Source organism: Nelusetta ayraudi, unplaced genomic scaffold (genome assembly GCF_046127955.1).
Source record: "Nelusetta ayraudi isolate G7.1 ecotype Tasmania unplaced genomic scaffold, CSIRO-AGI_Nayr_v1 ptg000026l, whole genome shotgun sequence".
Taxonomy (NCBI): domain Eukaryota; kingdom Metazoa; phylum Chordata; class Actinopteri; order Tetraodontiformes; family Monacanthidae; genus Nelusetta; species Nelusetta ayraudi.
The window spans coordinates 5,385,732-5,399,704 of record NW_027466076.1 but is presented as its reverse complement, the minus strand read 5'-3'; the positions used below and the strand labels follow the sequence as shown (position 1 = coordinate 5,399,704).

Here is a 13,973-nt window from a genome sequence, read left to right as displayed (position 1 = left end):
TTGGCTTTGTGTCATTGTCTCACTTCATGCGCCGCTGTTTACGTCACCTTTTGATTTGGTAAAACCCCTCTGTAGACGCAGCTCAGTTTGACTGCCTGCTAGACTGAAGAGTCGGACATCAGCTCAAAATCACAACCTCTTGATTTTGTTTTCATGCACTTTTGCTGTGTGTTCGTTTCTTGTTGGAGTGAAGACAACCAGAAAGCAAAAACCACGATGAATTGAAGTGGTGTGTTAGAGTTATTTATTAGGGTTATTAGTTCCGTCACTGGCGCCTCGTGCCTTGGTGTTTTTGAGTAATTTCCCCCCCCGTCCCCCTTTTTTTCCGGCCAGCTCTTGATCTGCCCTCCGGTGACGCACTTCTTCTTTGGCCGGCGGGAGCCCTTCCACAAGCTGCTCATCCAGGGCGACTCGGCGGGGAGGCTGTCCCTGTGGAGCGTCCCCGACGCTGCTCCAGTGCAGCCACAGTCGCCCCCTGGAGGTAAGACAAGGCCAGCATCACAAATGATGAAAATGTGACTTTTGGTGCACTTTCTTCATGTACATATGATATATTATGATATATAATAATCATATGTAGGGATGCACCGATATCAGTACTCACCAGTGCCAAGTACAAAGACAAATTGAACAGAATTGTCATGTGCATACATGCACAACTGGTATTGCTGTCGTGGTATCGCCACTTGTTAACGAGTACTGAAGCCTGGTATTGGTACCGATACCTGATACTGGTATCGGTGCGTTTCTAATCATGTGTATTACACATTATCTGTTGCTTTGCCTCTATTTCAGATCAACTTCAAGACTTTGTGGCTGTAACAATTGTCAGTCCTTTCATTCCAAATCTTAACTGTGTCCCTTTGTATCCTTGTTTGATCCCTGCAGAGCTGCAGGTGTCGTCCACCGTCAGCCTGCAGGAGGCGTTTGATAAGCTGACCCCCGTGTCATCCGGGATCATCGACCAGCTCAGTGTGCTGCCTGGGAAAGAGGAACCCATCAAGGTTGGAACCCTTGTCCGAGCTGTCTTAACGATACCTGGTTAGGCAGCCGCTGTTTAGCGGCACAGCTGAGTTGCCCCACGCTTGACTCTCATTTGTGTTTTTTGTGTCGCCAGGTGACGGCCAGCGTGTACATCCCGTCGCAGGGCCGCCTGGTGTGCGGCCGCGAGGACGGCAGCATCATCCTGGTCCCCGCCACGCAGACGGCCATCGTCCAGCTGCTGCAGGGGGAGCACATGCTCAGGAGAGGTGAGGAACTGCAAGAGAGGAGGAGACTTTAGGGGCACTGGCTGGAACATTTGGCTTCGTTTTTTTTGTTGCCATTTCTATTGGTTAAAGATTAACATACAGCCCATTTAAACAAGAGTAGCAGTGTACCTGTGACCTCTGACCCTCACCCCTCTATTTTCTCGTCCCCTCCTGAAGGCTGGCCCCCCCATCGCACCCTGCGAGGGCACCGCAACAAGGTGACCTGCGTGCTGTACCCCTACCAGATCTCGCCCCGCTACGACCAGCGCTCCCTGGTGTCCGGAGGGGTGGACTTCTCCGTCATCGTCTGGGACATTTTCACCGGCGAGATGAAGCACATCTTCTGCGTCCACGGCGGCGAGATCACGCAGCTCATCGTCCCGCCGGAGAACTGCAGCGTGAGTCGGCCGCCGCCTTTGTGTCGGGCCGCCTCCTTTATCTCCGCCGTCTCGTTCCCCCCCCTCATTATTCCTTTTCCCGCCGCGCCGTGGCCATTAGACGGAAATGTTAAGAGTCGATGCCGCCGCCGCCGTCACTATGGAAATGACTTTAATGACATTTGGTGCGTGAACACAGAGGCCTAGTAAACCTGGATAAGCAGTGACATTAAGATCAGATGGTGAAAGAGCCCCGACGAGCCAGACACTGTTGTGCTCCTCACCTTTAGTGAGCCAACACCAGCGATGTAGTGCAGACAGGGAGACGAGAGCTCGTCCAGGAACGCAGCCGTGGAGACTGAGACTTGAGACCACAGAGCAGGGCTGTCAAACTCAAAGATACTAAACTTGGACAAAGTCTCGGTCCAACAGATCCAGACAGAGCGGCAAACATTTTTATGTGGACTCCAAACAAGTTTTGCTTCAGCACTGAATATGGAGCGAAGCGAAACTCAATGCTGTACAATAAATAACTTCATGTTGCATAGTCAAATGCAAAGTCAAATTTCAAGTGAAAAAAACAAATAAATGAAAAATGAACCGTTAATAAATCTAAAATCTCGATCTGTTTCTATGCATTCTGTGAACATTTGAGGTAATTTCAACAAGAATTGCCAAAATGCTTGGCCTGCGAAATGATGTCTCGTTTTTTTTGGGACACTGTGTTAGCGCTACATGTTCTGTATAGTGGCGTTGGGCCTGCAGCTCTAGCAGTGATTTTCTCTTGGCCTTGCCAGCTACCTGTGTATATATAACGACCATGCGGGACACATTAGGCTTCTTCTCCTCATCTCCTCTTCTCCTCTTCTCCTCTCCTCTCTCCCTCCTGCAGACTCGCGTGCAGCACTGCGTCTGCTCCGTGGCCAGCGACCACTCGGTGGGCCTGCTCAGCCTCAGGGAGAGGAAGTGCATCATGCTGGCCTCGCGCCACCTCTTCCCCATCCAGGTCATCAAGTGGCGTCCGGCCGACGACTACCTGGTGGTGGGCTGCTCCGACGGCTCCGTCTACGTCTGGCAGATGGACACAGGTGAGGGGTGCTGTTGCTGCTGTTGTTGCTGCTCTTAACTTTTCCTAAACACACACTTTCTCATCTGGTCTGCAACAACATCTCAACTGTGTCTTTCAGTCGAGATCCAGTGATGCGGCACTTAGATGTTCGGCCTTTCTTCTAACTTTAAATCCTGGGTCTCTTTACTTCGTAAATGTCTATGTCAGGAATGGCCAAACTATGGCCCGGGGCCCACAGGTGGCCCGTTAAGCTTTCTAATCCGGCCTGGATTTTTTTTTCTTCTTAAAAATAAATAATAAATAAATAATAATAAGAAAAATCATGCGCAACATGAATTACATCAGCAATAAATTGCAATCTTCTCTTGCAAGTCTCTTGAAATTGCTTTTGATGATATTTCACCTCAATTAAATATTGTCATGCTACATGTCATGGATCGCATGAGCTGATCTGGCCAACAAACTCCACAATCAGTGAAACACCGACAAGCCTGATATCAATTTTGCAGAAACAGCTTTTTCTTTTAGAATGGATTGTACCCAACAAAAAAAAAAATTAAAAAAAATCCAATTTTCAAAAACAGAAAATACAACGCGTTGCAGTCACGACCTTAAATATTCACATTTCAGAAAGTCTGACAGCGGCTCAGCTGCATAATGCAAACACAGCTTGCAGTTAACATGCAAGTGGACGAGCGCTGAAGTAACAACAGTGTGAATGATGACTGGTCACTCGAAACAACCAGAGGTGGGTGTGTGTGTGTGTGTGTGTGTGTGTGTGTGTGTGTGTGTGTGTGTGTGTGTGTGTGTGTGTGTGTGTGTGTGTGTGTGTGTGTGTGTGTGTGTGGTTCAAGAGACCTGAATGATCTGTAGTGCTGGGAGATTGCAGGGTAGCTAAGTGTGAAATTAAGGAAGGTGTGTGTGTACTCAGGCGTTAGACATGTAATAGGGCCATGGCTCACAGACCCTCCATCTCACACACACACACACACACACACACACACACACACACACACACACACACACACAGACAGGCAGTCACAGGCACAATAGTGCCACTTCTCCCATCACTCAATAGCAGAGCCGATACTGATGTCAGCGCGGGCCGGCGCGCTAATGATGTCTCTCTAAAGCTCTCTCGCTCCTTCTGGAAAAGGTAAAAGAAAATTGTTGCCGTCAGAGAAGGAGACAACTCCCCCCCCCCCCCCCCCCCCTTCCCCCCAGTGACCCGAATCATATTTAAGAGACAATAGGAGAGGAGAGGGGGAGGCGAGCGGGGGAGTGGCCGTCGGCCGTGAGCCAGGAGGGTTTAGAGGGGGAGGGGGTGATAGAAATAGAGAAGGAGGAGGAGGAGGAGAACAAGCCAGTGATTGATATAATGACAGGTGAGCTGAGATGAAACTAGGGGGATAATGTCGACGCTCCGCTCTGACAGCAGCAGGAAGACGCCCGAGCTGAACTGGACTCGCTGTCACGCAGCTGCTCCTTCCTGCCGCCGCGTCAGTGGTCTTGTTCTGACCATGTCGGCGTCGTCTGGTAGTTTAGTCCACAGCGATGGCTCCTCTACCTCCCTCTCTCTCTCTCTCTCTCTCTGTCTCTCTCTCTCTCTTTTTAAACAACCTAGAGCAGATGTCGGCAAACTTTTGGCTCATGGGCCGTAATGGGTTCTGAAATTTGACAGAGGGGCCGGTTTCTCATAGGAGGAAAAATCTCTATCATGGGATTATCATGGAGAAAACATGTTGCTTTGATGTCAATTGAAAATCAACAAAAGCAAAGTTGCAACCAAATCAGAGTCTTTGAAGCCCCACCAGGGTGTTTAGCTCTCAGAACCATCGAGAACCACCCAGAACCAACCAGAACCACCAGGGTGTTTAGCATTTTATTGAAACGACTCTGTAAAAACATGGATGAAATACAGATATTTTATGACTGACTGATTATTAATTAATATCCTCAAGTTCAGCAGGCCGGATTTAAAAGCTTAACGGGCCGCATATGGCCCCCAGGCCTTAGTTTGCCCATCCCTGTCCTAGCAGCTGGATGATCCGTCTCTCTCTCTCTCTCTCTGTCCAGGCGCCCTGGACCGCTGCGTGATGGGCATCACTGCGGTGGAGATCCTCAACGCCTGCGACGAGCTGGCCCCGGCCACCGTGGACGCCCTGAGCCACTCGGCCGTCAACCTGAAGCAGGCCATGACCCGCCGCAGCCTGGCGGCGCTCAAGAACATGGCCCAGCACAAGCTGCAGACGCTGGCCACCAACCTGCTGGCCGCAGACAACGCTGACAAGGTAGAGTCTGTCACACTGAGCTGTCCTGCAGGTGGCGGTATCCCCCCCACCCCGACCTCTGGCTCGCTCGGTTGTGTTGTCGTCTCTGCTGCTCTGTGTGCGTCTGAGCTTCTTCTGGCTGACTGCACTGCTGATCTGAGGCGTTTGCATCCGAATGAGCTGTCGTGCATGTGTGTGAAGAGTGAAAGATGCAATATTCTGGCCTATGAGAATATTTCATATGTTTTTTTTTTAAGATACACAATGTGAATCGTTCTCACTCTCCTGCTGTTTCAGTAAAAAAAAAGGACAAATCCTCTGGCGTTCACCCTTGTTCTGACACACACACACGCGCGCGCATGGACACACACACACACACACACACACACACACACACACACACACACACACACACACACACGCGCAGTGACCATCTCTGTCCGACAGCGAGCTAAAGTCAAAGACCAATTAAAACTCTGCTGGAGACGAAGCAAAGGTCAAAACTGCAGCGGTGTGTGTTGGTGTTTGTGTTTGAGTTTGTGTGTCTGTGTCCAGTGTGTTTGTTGGTGTTGTCCGCCGGTGTCTCCCAGGGAAGATGAACTATCTTAAATGTCAGAAGTGTGCCGGCTGGTTTCCATGTGTTGGGCTTGGCTGAGAGCAGCTGCAGGTCTTAGAAAAAGCAGCTCCGAGTTCTGAGACTGTTGAAGAGACGGAGTGTCATCGTTGGGATCGTTAACACCTGCAGTCTTTTTACTTGTCATTTTAAATATTATTCAATTCCATGTGTTTCTCGTGGACATTGCAAACGTTCCTCAACATCGTCCATCTTTTCTTCTCATTCCAACAGCAACTTTTAATGATTAAATCAGAGTAAATAACTCATCTAGTTTCAAAGGTCCAGTGTGTAATATTTGGAGATTTTGAAGTAGAAACAGCGACATCAAGTGGTTACATTTCAGATTGCAGCGTCTTTCACTCCCCCTCCCTCTCTTGACCTTGCCAGTGAACTGCGGTGGCCTGCACAGCCAAACCTGGATACCTCGTCCACCTTCTTCTTTGTTGGTTTATATGAGGATGCCAGCGTTCACCCTAAATACCAAACGCGATGCTGTCAGGCAGCTGGATTGTCCACACCAGGCTTCCGTAGAGATATAGCAGTGCAAGATGCCGGCTAACTGGGAGCAAGACCATCGGTGTATGAATATTCTTATGTATAAATAGCAATCGATACCAAATTACTTCTATTGTACTACGAGTATACGCTTGTGTTTATGGGCTGTATATTGTGTCTTTTTACCAATGTAAAAATCATAAATCAAGCCAAATTTTACACGTCTTAACATTTCAGTCAATCCCAGTGGAAAAGCAGTTTGGTCAGTGGGCAGAAACAAAGACCAATCCAGTTCCTCCCCAGCGCCTCAGACTCTGGGCCGGTGGAGTTTTCCCGGACGGAGGTCTCGGCGCCCCCTGGGGACCGGCGTTACAGAAAACAAACGTCATAAATAATTCACCGTCCTGTCGGCGTTTAGCCGGGCCGTGTCTTTACAGTTGGCCGGCTCGTCCACTCTGCTCTGCATTACTTCTCTCCTGTTGCCCGCTTCCTTCGTTCCTCTCGAAGCACGGTGTTTCTCAAGCGGTGGCTCGCGACCCACTTTAGGGTCGCTGAGATGGTTTGATTGGGTCCCAATTTTTATTTCAGGGATTTGTAAATAGACGCTAGCGGTCAAAAGTGTGGAGGCACCTGTTCCTTCTTATTTGAAGACATCAAATATATGAGCAAGATTTGTGGATCAATGTGGCAATTTTTTTTTTTTTTTTTTTTTAAATACCTAAATAAGTTATGTCGTATATATTTTATATGAAGGGTGGGGCTAGCGTTTTTATTTTTGTGGAATAATTAGGGTGGCGACTTCATGATGAGGGAAGAGATGTGTGTCTGAGCCCCGGTCTCAGCAGATCACCTTTGTCTCTCTCTCTCTCTCTCTCTCTCTCTCTCTCTCTCTCTCTCTCTCTCTCTCTCTCTCTCTCTCTCGCCCCTTTGTGTGATGGATGGTGGATTTATTGTTGGTGTCTCCTGGGGTCCCCCCCTCTTCCCCCCCCAGTCTATAATCACAGCTCTCACCCCCCCCCCCCCCTCCTGAAAAGGCCAACATGCCACAGCTGCAATATGTTTTTCCTCTCCTTCCCCGCTGTTAAAAGAACCCCAGATTGCCGTTGTTGTCCTTTGCCTCCGGCCTCGGCGTTGCTTCTCTGTCACATCGGCCCAAAACGATGAGGTCAAAAGCTGCCGCCGTCCCCCGGTGGATGTGCGAGGAATTGCGCCGCTCCCTCCGCCTGTGTAATGACAGATAATGACGGTGAAATGTCAGAGCATCACGCCAGGCATCACTGCCAGCCATCACTGAAGCCCCCTCGTGTGTGTGTGTGTGTGTGTGTGTGTGTGTGTGTGTGTGTGTGTGTGTGTGTGTGTGTGTGTGTGTGTGTGTGTGTGTGTGTGTGTGTGTGTGTGTGTGTGTGTGTTTACGGCTGATGTTTGATGTGGAGCAGAAGGATGAATCACAGTTCAAGCTCGTGCCATCAGTAAAGAAATAATGTCTTGGTGCATGAAAGAGGATGAAAAAGTTCAGAAAACCACCAAATATGATGGAATACGTTGTAGAATTGCACTCTCCTGTTTTGCTTCCTTGAGCCTTGATTTATTGCGTGAAAAATCAAATGTGGTGAACCAAAAACTGAACTACAAGTTAATCGCAGTTCCAAAAAGAGAAATGCATAAAGAGTCATTTTTAATGCAGAAGATCTGCATGAAACCAATAAAACAAAACAAAAAAAAAATCTCGTTTTTTAAACGCATCGACAATATTTTCCTCATCCTTTTTTGGTGAGGAGGAAATCAATTCAACAATTTTTTTTTTTTTTTTTTTTGCTCTTCTGTTCCGTTCATCGACGTTGGCTCACGGGAAACGACAAAATTGTCAGTTTAACAAATGGTCGGCGCAGACGAGATTTCTCTGCTGTTGAGCGCTGCGGCTCTTTGTGTGTCTGTCTGTGTGCTTTGGACCACTGCGGTGTTTGCCAGGAGGGCCCTGCAGGACAATGACCTTTAGATCCACTGCCCAGGAGCTATAGCTGTGTGTGTGTGTGTGTGTGTGTGTGTGTGTGTGTGTGTGTGTGTGTGTGTGTGTGTGTGTGTGTGTGTGTGTGTGTGTGTGTGGACTAGAGTTGAGAAATGGAATTCATACTTAATTTTTCTTCAGAGAAATGCTTTTCAAAACTTGCGTCCCTCCGCCGACATCAATCAATCAATGCTGTCACAAGTGAATGAATTATGTCACCTCAGTTTTGTGTGTGTGCGCATCAGGCATGCCAGTCATAGATCAGTGTCCGCGAGTGCAGTGTGGTAACTGGCCTTCAGGTGGCAGTGTTGATCCACCATAAGCGCACAACTGCAGACATCGTGAAGAAAGAGATTCCTGTTGAACCGTGTGTGTGTGTGTGTGTGTGTGTGTGTGTGTGTGTGTGTGTGTGTGTGTGTGTGTGTGTGTGTGTGTGTGTGTGTGTGTGTGTCTCCCAGCTGCAGGTGTATTGTGTCAGGAGTCTCCTTGCTTGGCTAATTATTGTTTTCTCTCTCTCAGTCACATTCATTTGAATTCAGCAGCGCCTCAATGGGACGCTGTGCTATAAAACAGGGTTTCCAAAGCAACAATGTGACATAAAGAGAAGCCAGTATTTATTTATGTGCGATAACACAATGGAAAGACAACTATTGATGAAAGAAATACAAAGGATAGAATATAAGGCATCGTCAGACCGCGGCGGTCGACGTGAAAAGGGCCGAAGCACATTGCTTGAGAAAATATTGAAAACTTTGGATGAAAGTTTAAGACGGCAGCTTTTAGACAGTGTCCAGTACATTTTTTTTTTTCCTTTTTTTAAGATATTACTTTATTTGCGAAGATGCGTGCCAGTCAAGGTGCTCAGAGACGGGGAAACTTTTTCGTGACGGTAAAAAAAAGCATCCTTGCGAAAATATACAACATTAATGGAGTGCTGTATTTAAAAAACAAAACAAAACAAAAATCTTTTTTGTTTTAAAAATGACCAGCATATGTTTTTGTCTCAGCTCGTTCTGATTGGCTGCGTCCTGACGTGTCTGTCAGTGACGTTCTCCAGCGTCGTTCTGATTGGCCGAATAGCTCACGTGAGTTACAGGGGCATGATGGGAAGCGACGCTACCGCGCATGCAAGTCAAAAAGTTTTTTTTGGGGCGCCTGTGCTGGGTGAGCAACTCCATTGAAATGAATGGGAGCCGTCTTGGACTCCGGGGGGTTTGAGTACGACCCCTGCTGGTTCCAGCCGGAGATGTGTCCGACTACCGGACGTCTGGTCCGGCACTCGCGCTTCTTTTGCAGACCACACCTGAGCAATTTTCTCTCTGCCACTTTCTCTGCTTTATGACAAACAGACCTGGCAAGAAGTGGCTGTGGCAGTTGGACTCGGGACTGTCGACTCTCTGGAGTGACTTCAATACATAATGAAATCATAAAGTGGACAAATGGCCCAGTTGGAGCTTGTCCCCAGACACTCTGTCCACCCTTAAATCCTGATATACGGCTTTAAATCAGAAAACCCAATGTTCTCACAAAGCAGGAACATTCATCACTCTCCTTCTTTTTGGTTCTCGTCTTTTTCTTCTTTTCTGGCTCTGCAGGGAAACCTGCCAAAGTACTCGCACAACGCCCTGGTGGTCCAGGCCATGAAGACCAACGTGACGGACCCCGACATGCACGTGCTGTTCTTCGACGTGGAGGCGGTGATCATCCAGCTGCTGACGGAGGAGGCCCAGAGGCCCAACCCCACGCTGGTGTCTCCAGAGACGCTGCAGAAGAGCCAGGCCGGCGCCGACAAGGGCGGCTCCTTCCTGGCCAACAAGATCTTCAAGCAGGTCTGTAAACACCACCGTCGTGGAGAGCAATTCAAAAAAATCAAAAGAGGAGAATCACCCCCCCTTTCTCTCCCCAAACACCACTCGCACAAACAGGTGAAGGAGACGATGAAAGAAACCATCAAGGAGCACCTGCTGGATGAAGACGAGGAGGAGGAGGAGGAGATGAGGAGGCGCGAGGAGAAGTCCAAGTCGCTGAGTCTGCTGGAGTACAACCTGACCATGGACACGGCCAAGCTCTTCATGTCCTGCCTGCACGCCTGGGGTCTCAACCAGCCGCTGGACGACATCTGCCTGGAGCGACTGGGCATGCTCAGACCGCACTGCCCCATCTCCTTTGGCCTCATCTCCAGGGGAGGTCACATGTCACTCATGCTGCCCACCTTCAAGGTGTGTGTGTGTGTGTGTGTGTGTGTGTGTGTGTGTGTGTGTGTGTGTGTGTGTGTGTGTGTGTGTGTGTGTGTGTGTGTGTGTGTGTGTGCGCCCTGTCCTCGAGCTTCACTGATGGTGGTTTATCACACAGATCTGAAGAACCAACTGCTTTTGGACATGTGGAAAATGAAATGTTAAGACCGATGAAACAAGCACCACCAGCCACATCGACTTTAATCTCCAAATTTCAACTTTATTCTTCAATTGGAAAATCGAAAAAAAAAATTCTATCTTAATTTTTTTTCTCTTTTTGTGGCCCTAATCCTCTTCCGTACACACTTTAAAACCAGTGGCGTGTTTGAATCTTACTGAATCGTTAAGTAGCTCATTTATGATTCATGCTGGTGTTGATGTTACAAGTTTGCTTGTTTTGTCTGTAAATAATAGATGAACTGGAATTTGGTGAATATCTTTGGAAATGACATTATAATCAATCGCATGATTAATTCATTCTCATCTCCATATCGGTCCTGTTTAATTGAACTGTAGTTTGTTTGCTTGGGGAGGAGCTCCGGTTTGTTGGGGAGGTGTGAGCGCAATGAAACTAGAAAAAAAAAACTAGGTCTTGTTCAGCTTCAAGTGCAGCAAATACAGGAAATGGACTACAGTGGCAGGGCATTGTGGGTAAGCGCATCCTAAAGGAATGCATCTTGGCAGTACTCACAGAAAAGCAATGAAGTTCTCCAAGTAGTTGCCTGGGGTGAAGGTTTCCTCAGTTTTCAGCTCCCTCCAACTGACCAGTTGCCTCCAGTTAGCTGCCATACTGCTACGGAAGCCTGGTGTGGACAATCCAGCGCGTTTTGTAATTAGGGTGAACGCTGGCATCTTTAAATAAACCAGCGAAGAAGAAGATGAACGAGGTATCCAGGTTTGCGTGCGCAGGCCACTGTAGTTCACTGGCAAACTCGGGAGAGGGAGGGAGATTGAAAGAAGCTGCAATGTAAAAAATGTAACCAACTATCACAAACTGGACATTTTTAAAGCGCTAAACCCCCCCTCCCGAGGCAGTGTCGTTTTTACCTGCGTCTCCGCTTCACCCTTTTCGTTTCCTCCTGCTCCAGAACTCCCTGCTGCGCCAGCTGTCCTTGGCCGCTGGTCTGAGGTTGTCTCTGCAGGACATCGTGGGCAAGGGGACGTACGGCGTGTCCAGGGCCGTCACCACGCAGCACCTGCTGTCCGTCATCTCGCTGGCCAACACCCTCATGGGGATGACCAACGCCACCTTTGTGGGGGAGCACATGAAGAAGGCGCCAGCCAGGTTAGCGGACGCAGACGCACGCGGTTCAACTGTGTTTTACTCACTGTAGTTGTAATGAGGAGGATGACGAGGATGAGACTGGAGCTGGTGTTATTTGCTCTTGTCGACCTGCTCGGCTAAATTCCAGAGGGAATTCAATTCCCGCCAAAGCTGCGCGGTGGCAAACAAAAATACGACACTAAAGCCTTTAATTCATTTTTATTGTTTTTTTTTTTTTTTTAACTTAAAAATTCCACCCAGTTTGAAAAAGGATCCTTGCACACTGATGCACACTGAGCTGCTTCTTGCTGCTCGTCCGGGTGATTTCTGTTTCAGGGGTCTTGGATCAGCTTGTTCTTCAGATGCACATCGCAAAAGTGTCACGGAAACCCTTCTTTGCCATTGACTCGTCAGTGGACGTGGCGTACGGGGTCATGTGACCAGCTCACTTCAAATAGCCGCTTTCAAAACGCAACATGTTTTTTTTCGTGCCTCCATCCTCCTCACAGTGCCGGACGAGATTTGACGCTTCGCAGCATTCAATCGAAACGCCTGCAAATCACAATTGTACTTTGTTGAATTTTTTTTTTTTTTTTTTAGAAATATTGCTATTATTTTGCAAAAAAAAAAAAAAAAAAAAAAAAAAGGAAAGGTGTTGCGACTTTAGAGATGACGATTGTGATCACAGATCTTTATTTTTGCTTTTCGTTTCAAATTCTTCAATGAGATTTGTGATAGAAAAAGGCAGCATTGCGTGGACCAAGTGGAGCCCTGGTGGCAGGTGCGGCCACGGCGGCAGCAGTAATATATCACAAAAGCAAATCTTGATTCTCCAGCAAAGCTGCGGGTTTCTTCAGGCTGAAAATAAAACTCAGCCCTGAACCAATATCAGCTATCCCAACACCCCCGCCCCCCTACCCACCACACCCAACCACCACCACCACCCCTGCCAAAAAAAAAAGCAGAATAACAACCCAGAGACAGGAGAACAGTAACTGAATTGCAAGTGCAGCAGCGCTGCCACTACACACACACACACACACACACACAGATGCAGTCGAGTCTACATGCGTGCGCAGAGGTGCACGTGTGTGTGCGAGGGAAGCTGTTTTCCAGTCTGTCCAAGTTCTCATTGTACTGTGAAAGATTTAAGACAGAGGTGAAGGCCCTGCTTCTGTAACACCAACACAACATTTCATAACCCTGAACCAGAATAAAGCCTGCAGGGAGGGAGCGGCGTGGAGGAATCGCATCTCGCCCCCCCAGCCAGTGCTGGACGCACGCACACACACACACAAACACACACACACACACACACACACACACGATTGGTGGAGAATAAAGGTGGTAATATGTTTTTAGCCACCTTCTTCTTCTTCTTCTTCTCATCTCCCCGTCACTGTTTCCTGCTTGTATTTTACAATTTACTATTTTCTATCTATGATATTCTTTTCTATTCTGTTCTATTCTAGCTTGTTTTCAAATCTTAAAATAGTAAGAACAAGAAAAATGAAAGCCAGATAATCCTCTTATTGACCGACTTGAAGTCAAAGTTTGTCATTGATCACCAGCTGAGTGAGTGCCACCTGCAGGTGATGCCCACATTATGTATTCAGTCTGTTGTGGAGGCAGGGTTTGATTTGGGAGCGAGAACTCTACTTGACCTGCACGGCCCATCTTTAATTCTCCTTGATGCGTCTTCCAGCCCAAGACGCAATCGCTCTCCCGAGAGTTCGCTGCGTCTGCTGGCTGGATCCCCCCCCCCCCCAACAGACGTGGGGGGGGGTGGGGGGGGGTTAGTTTTTAGGCCTAAAGTATAGGCAAAGTTAGTCCTTCTTAAAAAAGTACATCCAGAAAAGCATTGTTCAAGGATGATGATGCACTGCTGTCTGGATGAGTTGTGATTGTGTTGTTCTGAAACAGTCGTTGGTTCGGCCGTCAGCAGGTGTGTGTGTGTGTGTGTGTGTGTGTGTGTGTGTGTGTGGTCTTTTTTTTTAGTTGAGATATTTTGCTTTTTAAATAGCTCCCCCCCCCCCTCTTTGGCAGTGGTTGCTGCTCGGCAATCTCTGCCATTGATCCTGATTCCATTGATCGCTATATTGAAAGTGTTGCTGTGACTCCCAGAGTGAGACGCCTGCAGTCTGTTCAGACTCTGGATTCTCCTCTCCATTTAAAATTCAATAGGCTGGAGCCTGTGTGTGTGTGTGTGTGTGTGTGTGTGTGTGTGTGTGTGTGTGTGTGTGTGTGTGTGTGTGTGTGTGTGTGTGTGTGTGTGTGTGTGTGTGTGTGTGTGAGAAACTTAAGCAGTTGTTTTTCCATATTAGGAAAGTTAAGAAGATGTTTTTTTGCTTAAATCTTTGAGTGAATCTGATTCCGTCTCTGTTGTTCCTCAT

The 13,973-nt window shown here is 48.0% G+C and overlaps 1 protein-coding gene across 2 annotated transcripts in view; it reads left to right on the top strand.

Moving 5' to 3' along the window:
• wdr7 (WD repeat domain 7) overlaps positions 1-13,973 on the top strand; it is a 75,250-nt gene that overhangs the window by 8,114 nt on the left and 53,163 nt on the right. For both annotated transcript variants that reach the window (XM_076029288.1, XM_076029287.1), the window contains exons 10-18: positions 334-481; positions 889-1,004; positions 1,118-1,250; positions 1,428-1,648; positions 2,520-2,715; positions 4,773-4,987; positions 9,678-9,911; positions 10,008-10,301; positions 11,405-11,601. In XM_076029288.1, coding sequence (XP_075885403.1) covers positions 334-481; positions 889-1,004; positions 1,118-1,250; positions 1,428-1,648; positions 2,520-2,715; positions 4,773-4,987; positions 9,678-9,911; positions 10,008-10,301; positions 11,405-11,601 — 1,754 coding nt within the window. The remainder of the gene's footprint in view (positions 1-333; positions 482-888; positions 1,005-1,117; positions 1,251-1,427; positions 1,649-2,519; positions 2,716-4,772; positions 4,988-9,677; positions 9,912-10,007; positions 10,302-11,404; positions 11,602-13,973) is intronic.